The 18,122-nt window shown below is 41.2% G+C and overlaps 1 protein-coding gene across 1 annotated transcript in view; it reads left to right on the top strand.

The window, feature by feature from the left end:
- The first annotated feature begins 421 nt into the window (after nucleotides 1-421).
- Nucleotides 422-18,122, top strand: part of RRAS (RAS related) — a 31,167-nt gene continuing 13,466 nt past the window's right edge. Inside the window, exons 1-2 of the mRNA XM_072110352.1 lie at nucleotides 422-673; nucleotides 17,701-17,788. Coding sequence (XP_071966453.1) covers nucleotides 572-673; nucleotides 17,701-17,788 — 190 coding nt within the window. The 5' untranslated portion in view covers nucleotides 422-571. The remainder of the gene's footprint in view (nucleotides 674-17,700; nucleotides 17,789-18,122) is intronic.

The raw sequence follows: 18,122 nt of genomic DNA on the forward strand, positions 1-18,122 counted from the left end.
AACTTCCATTACTTAGTATTTTTTAGTATTTTAGATAAAATAGTTTTAATATAGAAAATAAATGCAGAACACACAAACACAATAATCTGCGCATACAGCGACATAGAGCTTGTTGTCACTTTTCCACACATTCCCGAACAATTCATTTGTCAGAATTGTCCTGCAGCTGCTTTAAGAAGCAGCCAGTCCACCTTATAAGGAGCCAGTTGTGTTCAGCTAATATCCGGGTTACTCTGGGCAACATAAACATCTGCAGGCACAGACACTAGAGCGTACTCGGCGGCGCTAGGACCGCAGGCACACCCAGGTGGACCGCTCCGTCATCGCTTCGCTGCCCCTTCACCAAATAGGGAAATGAAGTTTAGTGAATCGGAGCCCGTTCACTACGTCCTTATTAATATTCATGAGCTTATTAGCATGGCTGAGTAACACCCCAGGAGGAGCCCAGGGAAAGGGGGAAAAAAAGGCAGGGCAGCCATCTTTAGCAGGGATTGACTCCATGGAAAGTTTGCTGAGGTGAAGAGAAGTTGTTGTTTCACTATTATATCGCGTCTCTCACCCCGTGCCCAGCATGAGTGCAAAGGACTCGTCTACTCCTGTGGAGAAGTACAAGCTGGTGGTGGTAGGAGGAGGAGGAGTGGGCAAAAGTGCCCTAACTATCCAGTTCATCCAGGTAAGCGCGATGCGGGCACCGTGCATGGCACTCGTGGGGCGCCTCCTAGTGTGTAGCTGCGGGGCTTATAAACTTGTGGATGGCTGTGCAATGTATACACGTTATATACATATATACATGTTATATACGGGCGCCCCTCCTTTGACTGGCATGCTGGAGGTTGATGCCACCTGTACCCTGGCACTATATATGCTGCATGAGGCCAGGTTAATGTCACTGTACCAGGATACCAGGCTGTAATCTGCACAATGTATCTGTATGGGCGCCTTGTGTACCCCTCTTGTTGGACTTTTATTAGTATAGTGATTTTGGATTGTCTGTGCTGCACCTCTCTAGTTGTTACATTACAATAAGTTACAGATATTCTAGAACCTACAGCTGTTCCAGACAATGAGCTAATAACATATTGAATTGGGGCTTTTCCAGGTTCCTGATATTCAATATTAGACTATGGGGGTCTGGCAGCCGCTGCATAGAGGAATTTCTAATATGTGTTCACCCTTGGTTTATATATGTTATCTCAGATTCCAGCAGGTGATCAGCTCATGTACAGCCAGCTAAGCTGTTACTTGTTACTCACACCCTTTTTTCTGTCAAGGTATAAAATCTCCCTTTTTTGGGTGTAGATTTTTACTCTGCTTTTTTTGTGGCTTTCATGGGATGTTTGTTATTCTACATATATAAAGATCTTTATCTGTGAAAGTAACATCTATTCTCATAATTGTGTATTGTTCCGTTACTTTATTCCGATTAGAAATTTAAAGGGGTTTTCCAAGAATTCTGTTAAACCTCATGGGGTTGGGCAGGCATTGGGGGAAAAAAAAGTTTTTATTCTGGTCTGGCTCCACCCCATCATTCGGGCAGGTAGCATTGCTGTCATGTGACCCAATGCTGAGAATCAATGGTTTCGTCAGGTTCTGGTGACGTCACTTCTACTTCACTGCTATCATACTGCCTCTAAAAATTCTGGAGGATCTCTAAACCCGACTGCAACTGCAGATCTGTCATTCATTGGTTTCATATGATTGCTACAAATCAGAAACCAATAGAACCAATAAAAAATCTAAACTTTCCATGTCCCCTGGCAGTCAAAATATGGACTTCTGGCTGCCATATTGCCAATGTAATACACTGGGAACATGATGCTATTGGACAAACTCCGAAGCTTGGTGATGTATCTGTGCACCTTGTTAGTAGCAGACCCTTATATTGGGTAAATTATAGACCTTATAGTTAAGGGGTGAAAAAGTGACAGTAACAAATGGTAAAATAGCTTTTGGTAGATCAAGATTGGATTCTCCACAGGATGTAGATACAGTGGATGAGCCACCACATATAATCTCTGGTGTACTCATTCAATGAGATTTTACTAAATGTCCTCCATTATCACAAAAGCAGTGGGAAGCCCTCTACTATTCCAGCAAAAGCGCCGCTTTAGGCAGTTTATAGACAAACTAACTCCTGAATTTCTGTGTTTTGAGGTTTATGCACACAGGCGTGTGTCCTTTAAAAATGCATCTGTTTTGTTTCCTTTTTTGAAAGACACGGATAGAATTCTGAGGAAAAAAACGTGTGAACAAGCACTTTAAGAGTAATCATCATTTCAGATGATTTTTGGTATTGTGTATGGGTGCAGGGTTTTCTAATATATTTATCCTTAGGCCTCTCTCATGCGAACGTATGAAAATGCCCGTATACTACCTGTACCGTACCGTTTTCATACAGCCAATCCATTTACATTGCTGTATTGTCCACTGCACTGTACCGTGAGCAAGACGTAAAAATAAATATTGAGCATTGCCTATTTTCGACGGTATTTCTGATCTGTATGCTCAACAGAAGTCTATGGGAACGTTTAAAATATGCGTTGCTTACGATTGTGCACTGTATGCTGCTCTATATATACATGCAGTATATAGGTAGACCAGAACCAGGGGGAGGTGCATTCTGTCGGCCATCCATTAATAGCCAGCCCACTGTATTTTATACGGATACAGTACGGATGCAGTGACATACGTGCACATACGGATGAAAAACATCATGTATATGTGGATTCATACAAGACTGGAGAAATCACGCATTCATGTGAAAGCAGCCTTAGGCCTCATTCAGACGAGCATACAGCCTGGTGCTGGAGAGAGTGGGAGTGAGCGCTGTTTAACCCTCCCCTCTCCATAGAAAAGTGAGCGGCCAGCGCCGTAGCGTGGTGAAATATGTCTCCGTGCACGTTGAGGTGAGACGGTGAGAAACTAAGCAGAATTTTTTAATGAAGTAGAAAAATGTTCACCACATCCCCCCACACGATATAAAAAATAATCTCAAAATTTTGGTTAAGCTCAGAGTGGGTTTTCCTTAAGGCTGCGTTCACACGTCCGTATATGGCAGCTGTGGACCGATGCTCACGGCATTATGGGGGCGGTCTCACCGCTCCGCGCGACCACACATGGAGAGGGAAGGGTGAGCAGTGCTTACAGCTCGCCTCTCCTCACACGGATGTATGGATGGATGGATGGAGCCGGGAACTGTTGCTTTTCCTTACCATCCTTGACCAGTGAGCTGCTGGTGTCCGCCAGTTCTTAGCCATGTAGTCATGGTGGGGATGAAGAGAAAAACTATGTAGGCTGTATCTTGATATGGTTTTCCCTGGATGCAGCTAACCTCAGTGCAGGCGTAACAGATATGACGTCAGTAATGGCTACATCTCATGTGCACATCCAGCTCCACCCTGTGCAGGGTTAATCATGCTCTTAGCCTGCAGGGTATTACAGGGAAGACAGATTCCTCTTACCAGAGGGGTTTTTATAGAGTGATTCAGTTTCTGTGTAATTCAATTATTGTGTAAGTCTCCTTACTGCCATGGGGCACATCTGCTTCCATCACCACGTAACCCTTCCCTGCACGGACGCTTCACATGGTTTTCTCTGACTGCCTGGACCAGGGTTTTAGTAAATACTTGTGTTCCCCTTTAATAGGATTGATGTTGTGTCTTTAAACTCTACGTGTCCTTCTACACATTAAATGTAGGGACTGCCCTGAAGTTTGCCGTTACTAGTTCTGCTCACAATGCAGCCTGGGGTTGAGGATTTGTGCGAAGGCTTTGTGTTCATTGTGCTGAACAGACTTCTTATCTAGCCTGCCACACCCTGCATACATCTCTGCTCTTACCTTAGGGTATATTTTCTGCCTCCTCTAAACATTCCTTTACTCCACACAAGGCTTATAGCTTCTTACATCTGCCTTGCCTGTTTTTTTTTTTTCTAAGAACCCATACACATCAGAAAATTGCTGGAATTAGCTAAATGCTGATTAAGAGGAATACTGAAGCCTACTTAACGTATTCTACAATTTTATATACAACAATATCCTAATATATACTGTATTTATGTAAGAGTCCTCTCTACAGAAGCTATATCACCTTAAATGTTAGTTAGAAAATGGCTACTTGTTTTCTCTAATATAAACTACTCCCAAACAGTTGGGTATGTTTGACACTTGGGTGAAATTTCTGGATGATCCTAAAATGAACATTAGCCTTTACAGGTCAACTTATAGGGGTTTTCCCACAAACACAAGTTAGGCCCTATCCACACAGATCACAAAAACAAGGGGTCCGAGGTACGTGGGACCCTCTCGGACCCCTTGTTTTTGTGATCTGTGGGGGTCTCATCACTGAGACCCCCACCGATCAGCAAGTTGGGCCCTATCCTGTGTATAGTGTTTGACGGAAAACCCCATTAGAGGTTGAACATTCCGTTACTTACTTGGAGAGGCAGAGGGTGAGCACTGCTCATGGGGACGTCTGGTGCCCGGCCGTACTTATGGGAAAAGATAGATCATGTGAAAGGGGCCTTAGGCTGCATTCAGACGATGTATGCCCACCGTACTGTAGTACAGCGGGCATACATCGGCGCTGCAGAGAGGAGCAGGGGATGAGCGCAGTTCACCCCGTCCCTCTCCATAGCTATATACAGCTCACCGCGCCGCATCACGTAAAAAGATAGGACATGTCCTATCTTGCTACGGAGCGGTACGGTGCTGCATGTGCGCTGCATCGTACCGCTCCTGTACAGGGTCGTGAGCCTATAGAAGTGTATGGGGGATGTATATCGGCTGTATATACATCCCCCATAGATGTGTGTGAATGCAGCCTTTGTGTTAACCTTCTCTATAATATTGATTGCACGTGTCCAAGTTTTTAATTTTTCATTATATTTTGAACAACTTCCTGTTCTCTATCAAGAAGCTTAATGGGGTTGGTCACTATTCAATAAATCTTTTATTAGACATGTCTCTTCATGTATATGTACCTGTACCTTTTTCTACTTTGAAAACCGCAGCTTTTCCCTGTTCTTGGCATGCTGCCCTCTGCGTGCAGTCGGTCGGTCTCTACTTCTTAATATGTATGTTTATTGAATCACTCAATACATTTGTTAGAATTGAACTTTAACCCCTTAAGGACGCAGACATTTTGTAGCTTAAAGGAAACCTACCACTTGTAGTGGCAGGTTTCTGATGGAAATACCGGGCACCAGCTCAGGCTGAGCTGGTGCCGGAGCTTATTTTCGAAAGTGTTTTAAACCGCGGTATCGCGGTTTAAAACACTTTTTAAACTTTATAGCCGGCGCAGGCAGGTACGCGCTCGGCGCTTACCGTGCACGCGGCTCTCATTCACTTCCTATGTAGCCGCGCGCACGGTAAGCGCCGAGCGCGTACCTGCCTGCGCCGGCTATAAAGTTTAAAAAGTGTTTTAAACCGCGATACCGCGGTTTAAAACACTAACGAAAATAAGCTCCGGCACCAGCTCACCCTGAGCTGGTGCCCGGTATTTCCATCAGAAACCTGCCACTACAAGTGGTAGGTTTCCTTTAAGGCTCAGTCTCATTTTTTGGATTCCTACTTGCGTCGCTTTATATGGTTATTACTTTTGAACACTGTTACTTATCAAAGTGATTCTGAGATTTTGTTTGTTTTTTCCCCACATGTTGTACTTCATTTTAGTGGTAAATGTTGGCTGATAAGTTTTGCGTTTATTTTCCCAAAAAAGAAAAAAAAAAATTTTTTAAATTTCACTTTTTTGAAATTCGAAATCATTACATTTTTAGGTGGATAGATTTACCACATAAATAAGTTGCTGAATAACATTTCCCATGTGTCTACTTTACATTTTCATAATTTTTGAAATGTCTGAGAATATACTCTTTTGCGGATACTGTTTTGAATTAAATTTTACATATTTAGCATCAAAACCCCCTATATAATCAACCCATTTTCAAATCTGCACCCCTCAAACTATCGGAAACAGCTTTTAGGAAGATTGTTAACCCCTTGAGATCTTCATAGTAATTGAATCAAAATGGAGGTGAAATTTAGAATGGTCAAATTGTGCCGGTTATACGTTCATTTAGCCCTAAAATTTACACATTTCCAAAAGATAAAAATAGAGACCCCCACATGTGGCCGTGACTTGTTATATGGGTGCACAGCGAGGCGCAGAAGTGAAGGAGCGCCCTGCAGCTGCCAGGATTTTAGTTTTCTCATTGCCTCCTTTTGTAGGCTATAAAATTTTAGCTTTTTCGTTATTGGGGCCATGTGACGGCATTTTTTTTGTGGGATGAGATCAGAGGTCGCATTATTGCCTCAACCGTGATGAGGCGCCATTACCCCTCCAAAATAATTGCCATGCGTAAAGTTACGCTTGGCAATTATTACCTGTAGCGCGCAGGCTGAGCGGTTCGACGCGCGCTGCAAAAGTGGTAAATGTCTGTAGCGCGATCACAGCGTGCGCCGGGCTGCTCAGCGGGACACGTGACACAGTGATCTGTGTCAGCAGCGCTCTGGAGCGTGAGCGCAGGCCCCGGGAGACCTGTGGACAGCGGGGCTGCTGCTCCCTGTCCTGCTCCATCTCTACCTGCCCGCAGCTGCCTGCGTTTATGTGATCCCGACGGGACTTAAGAGCAAGGCCGTGTGAGTGTAGTGTAGTGTGTGCTGTGTGAGTGTAGTGTAGTGTGTGCTGTGTGAGTGTAGTGTAGTGTGTGCTGTGTGAGTGTAGTGTAGTGTGTGCTGTGTGAGTGTAGTGTAGTGTGCGCTGTGTGAGTGTAGTGTAGTGTGCGCTGTGTGAGTGTAGTGTAGTGTGCGCTGTGTGAGTGTAGTGTAGTGTGCGCTGTGTGAGTGTAGTGTAGTGTGCGCTGTGTGAGTGTAGTGTAGTGTGCGCTGTGTGAGTGTAGTGTAGTGTGCGCTGTGTGAGTGTAGTGTAGTGTGCGCTGTGTGAGTGTAGTGTAGTGTGCGCTGTGTGAGTGTAGTGTAGTGTGCGCTGTGTGAGTGTAGTGTAGTGTGCGCTGTGTGAGTGTAGTGTAGTGTGCGCTGTGTGAGTGTAGTGTAGTGTGCGCTGTGTGAGTGTAGTGTAGTGTTGTGTGCGCTGTGTGAGTGTAGTGTGTGCGGTGTATTACCGAAATTTTCATACTCCTCCTCGGGTAAAAATACTCCTCAAAAATGGTGAGAGGAGTATTTTTACCCTTCTGGAAAAATGTTAGTGCGACCTCTGGATGAGATGCTTTTTCCAGTGTTGCCATTTTGGGGTTGGTGTCACCTATTGTTGAAAATCTAGGAACTCGTTTTTGAGGACTTGAATATATTTTCTTACATTTTACTAAATTTGTCGTAATGTGAGGAAAAATCTATAATTTTTGCATTGCCGTCTTCCAAGTGGCATAACATTTTTTACTTTTTTGGCTACGAAGCTGGTTGATGCTTTGTTTTTTTGCGGGACATGTTGTACTTTGCACCAGTATCATTCTGGAGTACGTACGGTATGGTATTTAATGGCGTTCATTGGACCCCAGAGATGCCATAGCAACGATCGGCGACCCCCAAAAACGGTTTGGGGGGGCGATTGTGGGGGAAAGACCCCCCAGATGCATGTTAGATGCCACGGTCGGGCTGACCATGGCACTTAACGGGTTGCACACCCGCGATCAGAGCCCACTACAATCGCGGGTGTTACACTGGGGTGTCGGCTATTAGTTACAGCCGGCACCCCGTGTTTCCCGATGCCGATTTGGCTCTGATCCAGAGCCGAGTTGGCATCAGCTCAGTGGTGGATATATCCGCCATGAGGGCTAAGGGGTTAAACAGTCCTCCTCATCATGCTGTTCAAATTGTTGACTAAGACAAGCATTGAGTCTAGAGTATCAATAGCAATTTGCAGCAGAGAGAGAAACTGGAAGAGTCATAGAAAGGGATATAAGTTGACTTTCTTTTTTATCTCCTACGGATGACCAATGTTGAGCAGTTCCCTGTGGAACCGGATGATGAATGCCACACAACTCCAGAAACAATTTAGGGAATTGAGAGGCACCAAATTGTCAGGTCAGACTATTCTAGCAGAAAATCATTGTGGCCTGGGTGCTAGACGACCTGCAAGGGTACCTGGCCACACTGCTAGGCACAAGGGTCATCATCTTGCATGGGAGCATTCTACACTGGACAAGGGAAAATTGGGCCTCAGTGCTGATCACTGATGAAAGTATAGACTTGCTGAGCAGACTTGATGGCTGTCACTCATTTTTGGGATGTCAAGGAAAGTGCCATGCATCAGCCGCTGTCACCTAGTGGTGGTGGTACAGCATGGGCAGGGGTGTTTGGTCAATAGGGAACTGCTTATACCACTTAAATAACATCATTGAATCCATTCATTGTGCCTCTGCATGAACTACACCAGCCTAATTTCATCTTCCTGGACGACAATTCACCAATTCTGAGTTTGCGTCATTGGGGAGCAGCTGCTAGAGACTGGGTAAAATCCATGTGCCATTTTCTTCCCCCTCAGACACTGGGGCACATTTACTTACCCGATCACTCAAGTTCACGGAAAGTGCATTTTCCGTGTATAATGCTGCGTACGGTGAGTCACTAAGATCGTCCGTCTGAAATCATGAATGTGTCGCTTCCCCGCTAGGGTTGCGTGAGCCTCAATCACAACGCAGACACTTTTGTTGAGGGTTGCACAGGTATTTAATCACGCGAACAGTCCCACTAAAGTGCGTCACAAAGCCCTTAGTAAATGTGCTCCAATGTATATGTTTCGCTAAAATGTAGACTGCAAGAGACGGATGGATGGGTGTCTATTCAGAGTACACTTGGTAGTATTGCAGGACAGATCCCCTGAGCCAGGTAGACATTGTGTCGCTGTAAACTCACATTTCTGGTCATTGTTGATGTCTTTGGAAGTTTAAGCGCTTCTGAAGAGACCTATATTGCCTCTCCTGTCTACAGTGTTATGTCCTTGCCAAATATGGAGATGTCTATAAACTCTAGTCTTCTGTAACTCAAATTTGTCTAGTTTTGACCATAACCAAAAAGTTGGGTTTTTTTTTTCCAGACACTTCCAATTCCCCAACTCTCTCTATCGGGAATCCATCCCCTCTAATTTTCCCCATTTACAAATGTTTCAAAACATTTTCACGTGTTTGGGTAGATTCCTAAAAATAAGAAACACGTTGCTCACAGAATCTTCTGATGCTCTGCCATTAATATAAATGGGTTTGCATCCAGTCCAGCTCCAGTCCAGCTGCACTGACTGTTCACAAAGAGGGCAATGTACAGGAGGTCTTCATCTATCGGAACCTGTCTTTTCCTGTAACCCATGTATACATTTGGACTGTGTAAGGTATGAGGCCTGAGACAGGTCAGTGACAGTAAAAGTGATATTCTAGAGATTTTACATTTGAGAGCACCAACCACTCGGATGGAAGCTGACTCATTCATATGAGGTCACTGTCTAATATTTCATAGCTAGAGGTAAAATTCCTGGAATCCTTACCACTACAAAGACACAGGAGCAGAGGCCTTCCATAGAGTCATCTGCCATGACAGAGGATGAGAGTGAAGTCATAGGAAAAATAGAAACTATTCCCCTCTCCTCCCAGAAATTCTGTGTTTGGTACCTAAATTACACATATAGTATACAGTAAAATTATATGTGTTATGTGAGTATCAATGTGTTGTACATCAGGCAGATGCAGTAGGCGAGGAGCTGGTACTATTTATTGTATATGTGTTCCACATTTTTTTTTTTTTTTTTTTTTAAATAAAAATAAAAAATGACCAGTATCTCTTCCTTGTAATTGTAAGATAAGGTCAACATCTGGATGCTGAGGCTTGAACTAAAGTAAATCCCTGTTGTTGTAACTTCATTACAACATTAAATTACCCAATGAACCTCCGTGTAAAGCTCAAGCTCGAAGCCGCGTTGCTATAATGTGCTTGGAACATATTTTGAAATCCATTTTCAATGCATCGGAGAAACGTACCTAACACATGAGTTTTGTCATAAATGCACACGTTCTGCTGTGCACTGGTAATTATTCATTTTAACCCCTTAGTATATATTTGTAGATGCATTTTCTACTTTTATTCAGCTTAAGTGGGGATATTTTGGGGCCAAAATGAATGTAGTAATAACGAAATTAGAAAATTTCAAATTAAACATTCACTTTGTTTTCTGTAAAATACTTGAATAGTTAACAAGCTTACTAATACTGCTGTTTTGAATAGTTTGAGGGGTAACGTTACTAGAACTGGGTGATTTGTGGGGGTTTATTAATTCGACTTCAAAGACCCTCATAGAAATAAAATGGTCCCTAAAATAATTAATTGGCAGACAGGGGCATAGTTGTTGCCTAGAACTGATATAAAATGTAATAGTAAAAATCACAAACGTGTTAGATATCGCCGCGTCTCAAAATGCCCAATCTATCAAAATATAAAGCCTGGTTATCGCTGGCGGTGAACCCCATAATGGAAATGGCACCTAAATGTCAGAAACACAACTTTTAAATATAATAAAAAGTCAAAATGTCGCACAGTCATCACAGTATGAAGTATAAAAAAGTTATTAGCATCAGAAGTTGGCGAAATATTTTTTTGTATAAATATGCTATCACCGTACCAAACCAAAGAATAAAGCAGAGGTGTTATTTGGCGCGCAAAGTGAAAGTCGTAAAAACTGAGCCCACAAGAGAGTGCGGTTTTTGCCAATTTCACCACATTTGGAATTTTTTCCCAGATTCCCTGTACATGTCATGGTGGAATAAATAACTTTTAAATTTAAATAAATTTACTGAGAAGTAAAATTGTTTTGTAGAAAAAAACCCTCACACAGCCTTATACATGGAAAAGTGAAAAAGCTATGGATTTTTGAAGGTGGAGAGCGAGAAATACAATTTAACAGGCAAAGTCATAAATTAAACAGGTTTTGCTTCTAAAAACTATTTAAAGATCAGCATCAAAACTGAACGCAGTTCTCTGATACAGTTGTGATTCTGTTTCATCCTAGTGTGTAGGTTATTGTTCACTACATTGTACTGTTTCCTGCCTGCCTGTAGTGTTCTTCAATGGTATGGATGAGAGACGAGCAAAGGCTTCTGAGCTGCACTTCTGTAGAATCAGGGGAAGGATGGGAGCTAGAAGTCCTATTTTAGTAACCACATGACATAACAAGTCATTTCAAGCTTTTTTTAAAACTAATAAAATGATTGTCCTACAAAGGAAGTGAAAAGAAGAGGTAAAATCCCTTTAATTGGATGACTCTTGTCTAGAAGACTGGAGAACCGAATGGTGGTTTGTGTCATTAAAGGGCTTGTAAACTACTGTAGCTTGTTTTCTCTGGAATGGAAACAGCCACTTACTGGCTATGTCTTGATATTGTTACTCTGGAAATAATGTGCATTAACCCCTTCAGGACCTTTTTTGGTTTTATTTTTTACTCCCCTCATAATTTTTAATTTTTTTTTAAGTTTTTGCATTTACAGAGATGTATGAAGGCTTGTTATCTGCAGGACAAACTGCATGGGATATTAAATGGTACCACTAAAAAGTACAATGCACTGTAAAGCTGGAAAGTGCAGTGAAATTGCCAAAAACCCATCTGCTGCATTTTCTTGTGGGCTCTATTTATTTTTATTTATTATGGCTTTCCCTGTGAGCTCCAGATGGCAACTTTTTTTTTTCCCCCTTTTGGGTCAGTACAATAACTGATACCAAATTTATATAGCAAATAGAAGGAAGGAGGCTCGGCACTCGCCAAAACTAACTGCATGGATCTTTATTGCAGAGACATCGGGAAAAAGTGAGGTGCTGCCTCATCACAGGCGACTGAGTAGGCTTGAGAGAGCGCGTTTTCACATACAAAACGGCCCGTCGCCTGTGACAAGGCAGCACCTCACTCAGTCTCTATTCACGCAGCCATTGATTTCTAACTTGAGCTACAGTGATAGTTCTTCCTTTTTATTACAAATTTATATAGGTTTTATTATGTTTTCTGATCTTTTATACAAAACAAAATTGCCATTTTGCCAAATTCTGACACATGCAGGTCTGCTGGTCAGATCCATTGCTAGTGTTAGGGAAATAAATTATGCCGCATTGGCGGATGCTTGGAAATAAAAATCTGGGGTTTTTTTTGTTTTTTTTGTTTGTTTTTTTTAAAATACATATATCACTTAACTTTGTAAATGGGATAATAATAGAAATAATGATGTGTCCTCCCAATGGGAAGATCTTGTACTATATAAAGTAGGGACTGACACTGGGTGAACCTGTTCTCATCTTGGCCTTCCTCGCAGTGTACTGTAAAAATAAACCATTTCTTTGTCTGTTGATAAACAGGAAATGGCAAAAATGAATAGACTGCTGCTCTTTTCCCAAATAAATCCATGTACGGATGTAAACAATAAAAGCCAGCCCTCTGTCACCCCCTGATGTCATGGAACCCTGTAATCTAGAGTAGGTTTGGTTTTCCTCGTATTTTTATGTGCTCCTTGCTTGTGTGCCTGAATAGTGTTGCTGTTTTCTTTGTTACATTATTATTATAAAATATATAATAATATATTTTGACAGTGTCAAAAAAGTTTATAAAAAAAGGGACGGTCAGTGACAGTCTGACGCAGTATATAGATACATGTAAAATATGTTTTAACCTTATAGTTATAAGTTATATCAGTGATCTTGCTTGAATTTAGAGCAGGGTGACTTTGGCGGGGACAATTTTGGTTGTGACTTCTGGCATACCACCAACTAACTCTGCGTCTCTGAATTCATGGTATATAAGTCTTATCCCTTGCATATGTTTGCATATGTTTTTGTGCTCTTTTTTTTGTGTTCTCTTGATAAAGCCTGTTTTTTAAAGAAATTTTGGCAAAAACCGTACAAGACAAATGTTTGTGCATACTTTGTCCATAGACTCCCATAGTTATATAAACAGTATATTATTTCAGAGCTTGAACACAAGAAATGAGTTGTACATGAATGGATATGCCAGAGCTCATGTTTGGCGTTTTTTTTTTTTTTGGTGTGGTGGGGAAGGGGCCGGCGGCATTATGCAAAATCACACTATGCACTTGCATGAAGGGCTTCTAGAGTTATTCTTCATACGTCAGAGGGTTTGCTGTCCATTTTGTGATAGATCTTACACTGTGACTTGGTTTATGGTGGTTATGGTGCAGAAGTGAACAGAGCTGAAGACGTAGTAAGAGGTTGGTGTACATCTCAAGCAGTGTAGAGTATTACAGGTCTCCCTTACAAGACTATAGAACTTGTTTACACAGGGTTTAGGTTGTATCCTTTTGAGTGCTTATTGTATCATGTAGTTAATTAACTGAAAATAATACCCACAGACGCCTCCCCATTGGTTCCCTCATACACAGAAGTATATTTAGCTATGGCACTAATATAGCTTTATGAGGTATTGTGTATACTAAATTGCTGCAGTCTTTTCATTCTAGTGGTTGGGGGAGTAAATAATATTAGGGGGGGTGGATTTTTTCATAATGTTGACCTGGATGTTAACCCTGCCTTTTCCGCCACACCAAATATATCTATAGACTACATCCTTCCAATATGTGCGGAGGGGCAGTTTTATGCCAGGCATGCTTGTACACAAAAAAAAAAACTGGCGTACAAGCTCTGATAAATCTGCCCCTATATCCACCTTCACCACCATTTACTATTACTCCAATGCATCTAAAATCGAAAAAATGAAGGAACTATACTTCTTTCTTTGTAGACTAAGATGATTACATGTGTGTCCTGTTCTGGTTGTATACATTTGGCTGAATATACTCCATATAGGAAGGAAGGATGTGTGCCCAATTAGATGTTGTAATCCGTGATTGTAAGACAAATGGGTCTGGAAAAGTATAGGCAGTAAACCTTAAAGGACCTTCAATTTGATGATTATCATCTTGATTCTTCAATCTAGATAAGAGGTGGAGCTTGGCATTCCTGCTGCTCTGACCACCCCTGGTGCTAAAAGGAAAATCACATTTACTGATTACATGGACACTGGGATACGTAAGAAAGTGCCTTTGTAGGCCGTGCCTTGATTGAATCGTACCAGTCACACGCTTTGTGTTAGCCTGGGTTAATAGATTTAGTGCTCACTAAACCCGAGGTCTCTAGTTGTGTATCCAACCTTGGGAATGTTGCGCTCCTGCCCAAAGACTCGCATACCAGCCAAATATATTGTTTCCTTAGCTATTTTTGTCACTCGGCTCTCAGTACCACAGACTTGGAGGGAAAGGATAAAATTTTCCTGCAGGCTTAAAATGTTCTCCCAAGTCTGCTTATATGATTTGGCTGGAACATTTTATGGTATATATACTGCACTCATTACTAATATGGCCTATTTGTTCCCAAGTCCATTCTACGCCAGGCAGGGCCGCTGGAGCTTCCTGGTGTATTCGAAGGCTCAGGGATGTATCATAAAGCGGGATGAATCGGTAATCTATCCCTGTGTATGTATCCTCCACATGAACACAGACCCTGAAGAAGCCTCTTTCTAGTAATATGAATATTATGTATTGAAATGCTTAATCAGAAGAAAACGTGCATTTAGCTTTGAATTTAGTTTTTTATGCTGTTTTTAAATTAAAGGACATCTACCATCAGATTGACTGACTGATGATAGATTCCTGTTACTGACCTACTCCTTTCTTCCTGCTGTGCTTGTAACTTTTCTTTTTACAATTTTGAACAGCTGCATTTTGTAGAAAATGAAGTTTTTAGAATATGCTAATTAGCCAGAGGCACTCAGGCCCCCCTCATGAATAAGCCGGGCCGCTGGAAGATATGGCCGGCTATCTGATTGCCACGTGCCACAGTGTGGCATAGCTTATTGGTATGTTCCACTGCAGCTATGAATTTTGAAGGGGCTATGAAGAGAGTCTTTCATAAGTATGTGCAGCTAAAAGACACATTTTCTGTTTTTCTGTATACCTTCTATAATTTCTGCTCCCTGTTTGTTCTCAAGTGCTTGCAGGTGGATTCAGCTCATACTATTTTCATATATGTAAACCTATTCATCCATAAGGAGGAAGGCTCTTTGACTTCTGTTGTTTTGTGACCCCCTTTATGGCTTTAGTTTAAATTTTCTATTTAAATCTCCTATTGTTTGTGTGCTGCCAGCACTTCAGCCTTTTGGAACCATGCAACGCCAGGTGAGCTGGATTGATTGAATAAGTTTCTTTTCTAGTTTAAATTTTGCCTTTTAAGTAGCATTGAGTAGGAAATGAGAAGAAAATGTGAATGGTGTGATTTTCACACTGTAATAGATGATGTGCAAAATCCCCATATACTACCATACTTTATTATGGCAGTATATGGAAGGTTCAATCAGACAACCTAGGGTTAAAGTACCCTAGGGGTCTAAAAAATAATAAAAAGAAATAAAAGAAAAAAAATATAAATTAATAAAACCTAAAAATTCAGTTCTAGGGAAAGGGAGGTGATTTGATCATAAAAAAAAAAAAAAAAAAAAAAAATTAATCAAACATTACTGTGTTCCAAAATGTCCAGTCTATCAAACTGTAATAACAGTTATTCCGGGCAATGAACCCCATAACAGAAAATGGCACCCAAATGTCCGAACCCCCACTTTCTTTTAGAAAAAGTCCTAGGCTACAATAATCAGCTGTAACAGATATCAGAGGTGTCTGCAATTAAGCTTTATTGTTAATCCTGGTTCTTGTGACAATCCAACATTTTTCAAATCCAATTGTCATAGAGACCAAAATAATTTAGATTGGGGTTACAATAATAAAGTATACGGTTCCGACTTATACAAACTCAACTTAAGAACAAACCTACAGAACCTATCTTGTATGTAACCCGGGGACTGCTGTACTGCCGAGATTATGACTATCATGATTCCAGCTGTTGCCGCAGAGGCCTGGCTGTCACATATACATAGGCTTCTGAGCCTGTCTGATCTCCATGACGTTGGTGGGGGAATGCCACAGTTTGCTAACTACCTGCACACCATGACTTTCCCTACGTCATAGTATGGTAAGGAGTTAATTTCTCGGACCTTATAAAGTCTCTAAGATGCTTTCACTTTTAGCCCATGTTTCTTAAATAGATCCTGTAGATATATATGGCTCACCCACTTGAAATGCTTTGTATGACCATGTAGATGTTGTGCTTTCATAGTGTTTTTTTTTTTTTTTTTTTTTTTTTTTTTTTTTAAATCCATGGATATGACAACCTTTGTCATTGATTGGACATAGCATTTTTGTTCTGTGGGTGGTCCCAACTTGCTTTTCTGCAACTCTCCAAAAACTGAGATGACCGAGGTGAGTATCTATCCGGAAACTTGACCCATGTGTTGGCATTTCAAGGTCCAGCTTTGGCCTATTTCCAGACAGTTTGATTTATTGCCGTCACAAATAGCAGGATGTTTAACTTGTAGAAGCGATAAAGCTGTTGACTCTTTGTATCCATGTGTGTACGTGTGTGACATCTTGCTGTTTGTATATATTGATGTTTATATGTATAATAGAAGAAAAAAAAGAGACCATCCCAAGCCCTGCTGTGAATATGCCCTGTCCCACACCGTATAACTTTTATGTTATGGTAAAGTTTCTTTGAAGAATAAGCTTATTGCTCCAGCATTGTTATTACCCATAATACTCTGATGGCTTAGTATGTCAGTGTTTTCCTTGGGCAGCGTCTGGCTCACAATAAGTGTGGTATATGAGTAGTGCCTCTCTGTTATCGAGAAAAGTGTTTGGTAATGGGGTTGCTCCTTGTAACACATGACTGCGACTGCTCCTGTTTGTTACTGTCTGTCGCCATCTGAACAAAGTCTGAGTTAATAACCTTTGTCTGCACCTTGTTTGCTGCTCTGCCTCATTGTCTGAGCGATCCACTGTTCTGTGACCCACTTACAATCTCCTTGAAGAGTGGTAAAGAAAGCCTGAATATATAGGAGAGAAAAATAATATAAAGTATAAAACAGTTCAATAACGTTTATTAAAAGTTTGGATTTATAGGCCGAGATGAATATATATATATATATATATATATATATATATATATATATCCTATTGCATGTTGAGCTATGAAAACCTTGCCCTCCCCATTTAGGGAGCATCCTTAAATAAATTTAATAAATAATAAAAATAATCTTTCTATAGCGCCATCATATTCTGTAACGCTTTACAAATGCCATTGCCAAATATGGATCTGACATGAGGCAATGGGAACAGGTGCATCCTATTAGCCTGATCAGCACAAAAATGTAATGTATATGGTAAAGTACATACTGGAAGGGAGTTTTCTAGTGTAAAATATGTATGTTTAGGGGCATACCCGTGCAACAGTTTTCACATTTTCTTTTTCTACTCCTCACACTGCATATGGTATATGTAGCAATGGTATAGGAATGGGTTATCTTAGGATCTGTACCGTCACCTAAATTGTATAAAAAGACTATGAATTGGTGTTGAATGTGTTATATGAGATTAGGAAAAGGGGCTTGCTTTTTGTTTCCTATAAAAATGTCATTGTAGCCCTTAAGCTTTGCATGAGCAGTGGTGAATAATGCCGCCACCACCACCAATTCCCAGCAAGTGGCGGTGGTAAATGGGATGGCTGAAAATATCACCTTAAGTATTTTACATGTCTGCTTACGGTAAAGATGTAGACCAGACTTCATTTTAACATTTCCTCATTTTTATTTTTTTTTCTTCCAGTCTTACTTTGTTTCTGACTATGATCCAACCATTGAGGATTCCTATACCAAGATATGTTCCATTGATGGAAAGCAGACCCGACTGGACAGTAAGTGCATGACATGACTACCGCTCTTGGTCCATTTAGTTTGAAGGAATGTGACGTGTTTATTCTGCTTGTGATAAGGCTTTGTCCGGATGGAGGTTGTATGAAGCGTTCACATGCATTAACAAAGCATGTTCTATACATGCTCTCCTGTCCTAAAATAATTTCATGTACTTTTCATGGATATTTGTGAGATGACTAATTTCCAGTATGACAAGCTTTCTAGAGAGCTCACACCCCTTTGCCAGTGGTTCTGCCATGCTCTCTCCAAGTTATTGCTGAAAGAGGTGACACTGCCAGACACTGCCAGGTTCTGTTATTAAGTGAGGGCACTCTC

The sequence above is a fragment of the Engystomops pustulosus genome, chromosome 6 (genome assembly GCF_040894005.1).
Source record: "Engystomops pustulosus chromosome 6, aEngPut4.maternal, whole genome shotgun sequence".
NCBI lineage: Eukaryota > Metazoa > Chordata > Amphibia > Anura > Leptodactylidae > Engystomops > Engystomops pustulosus.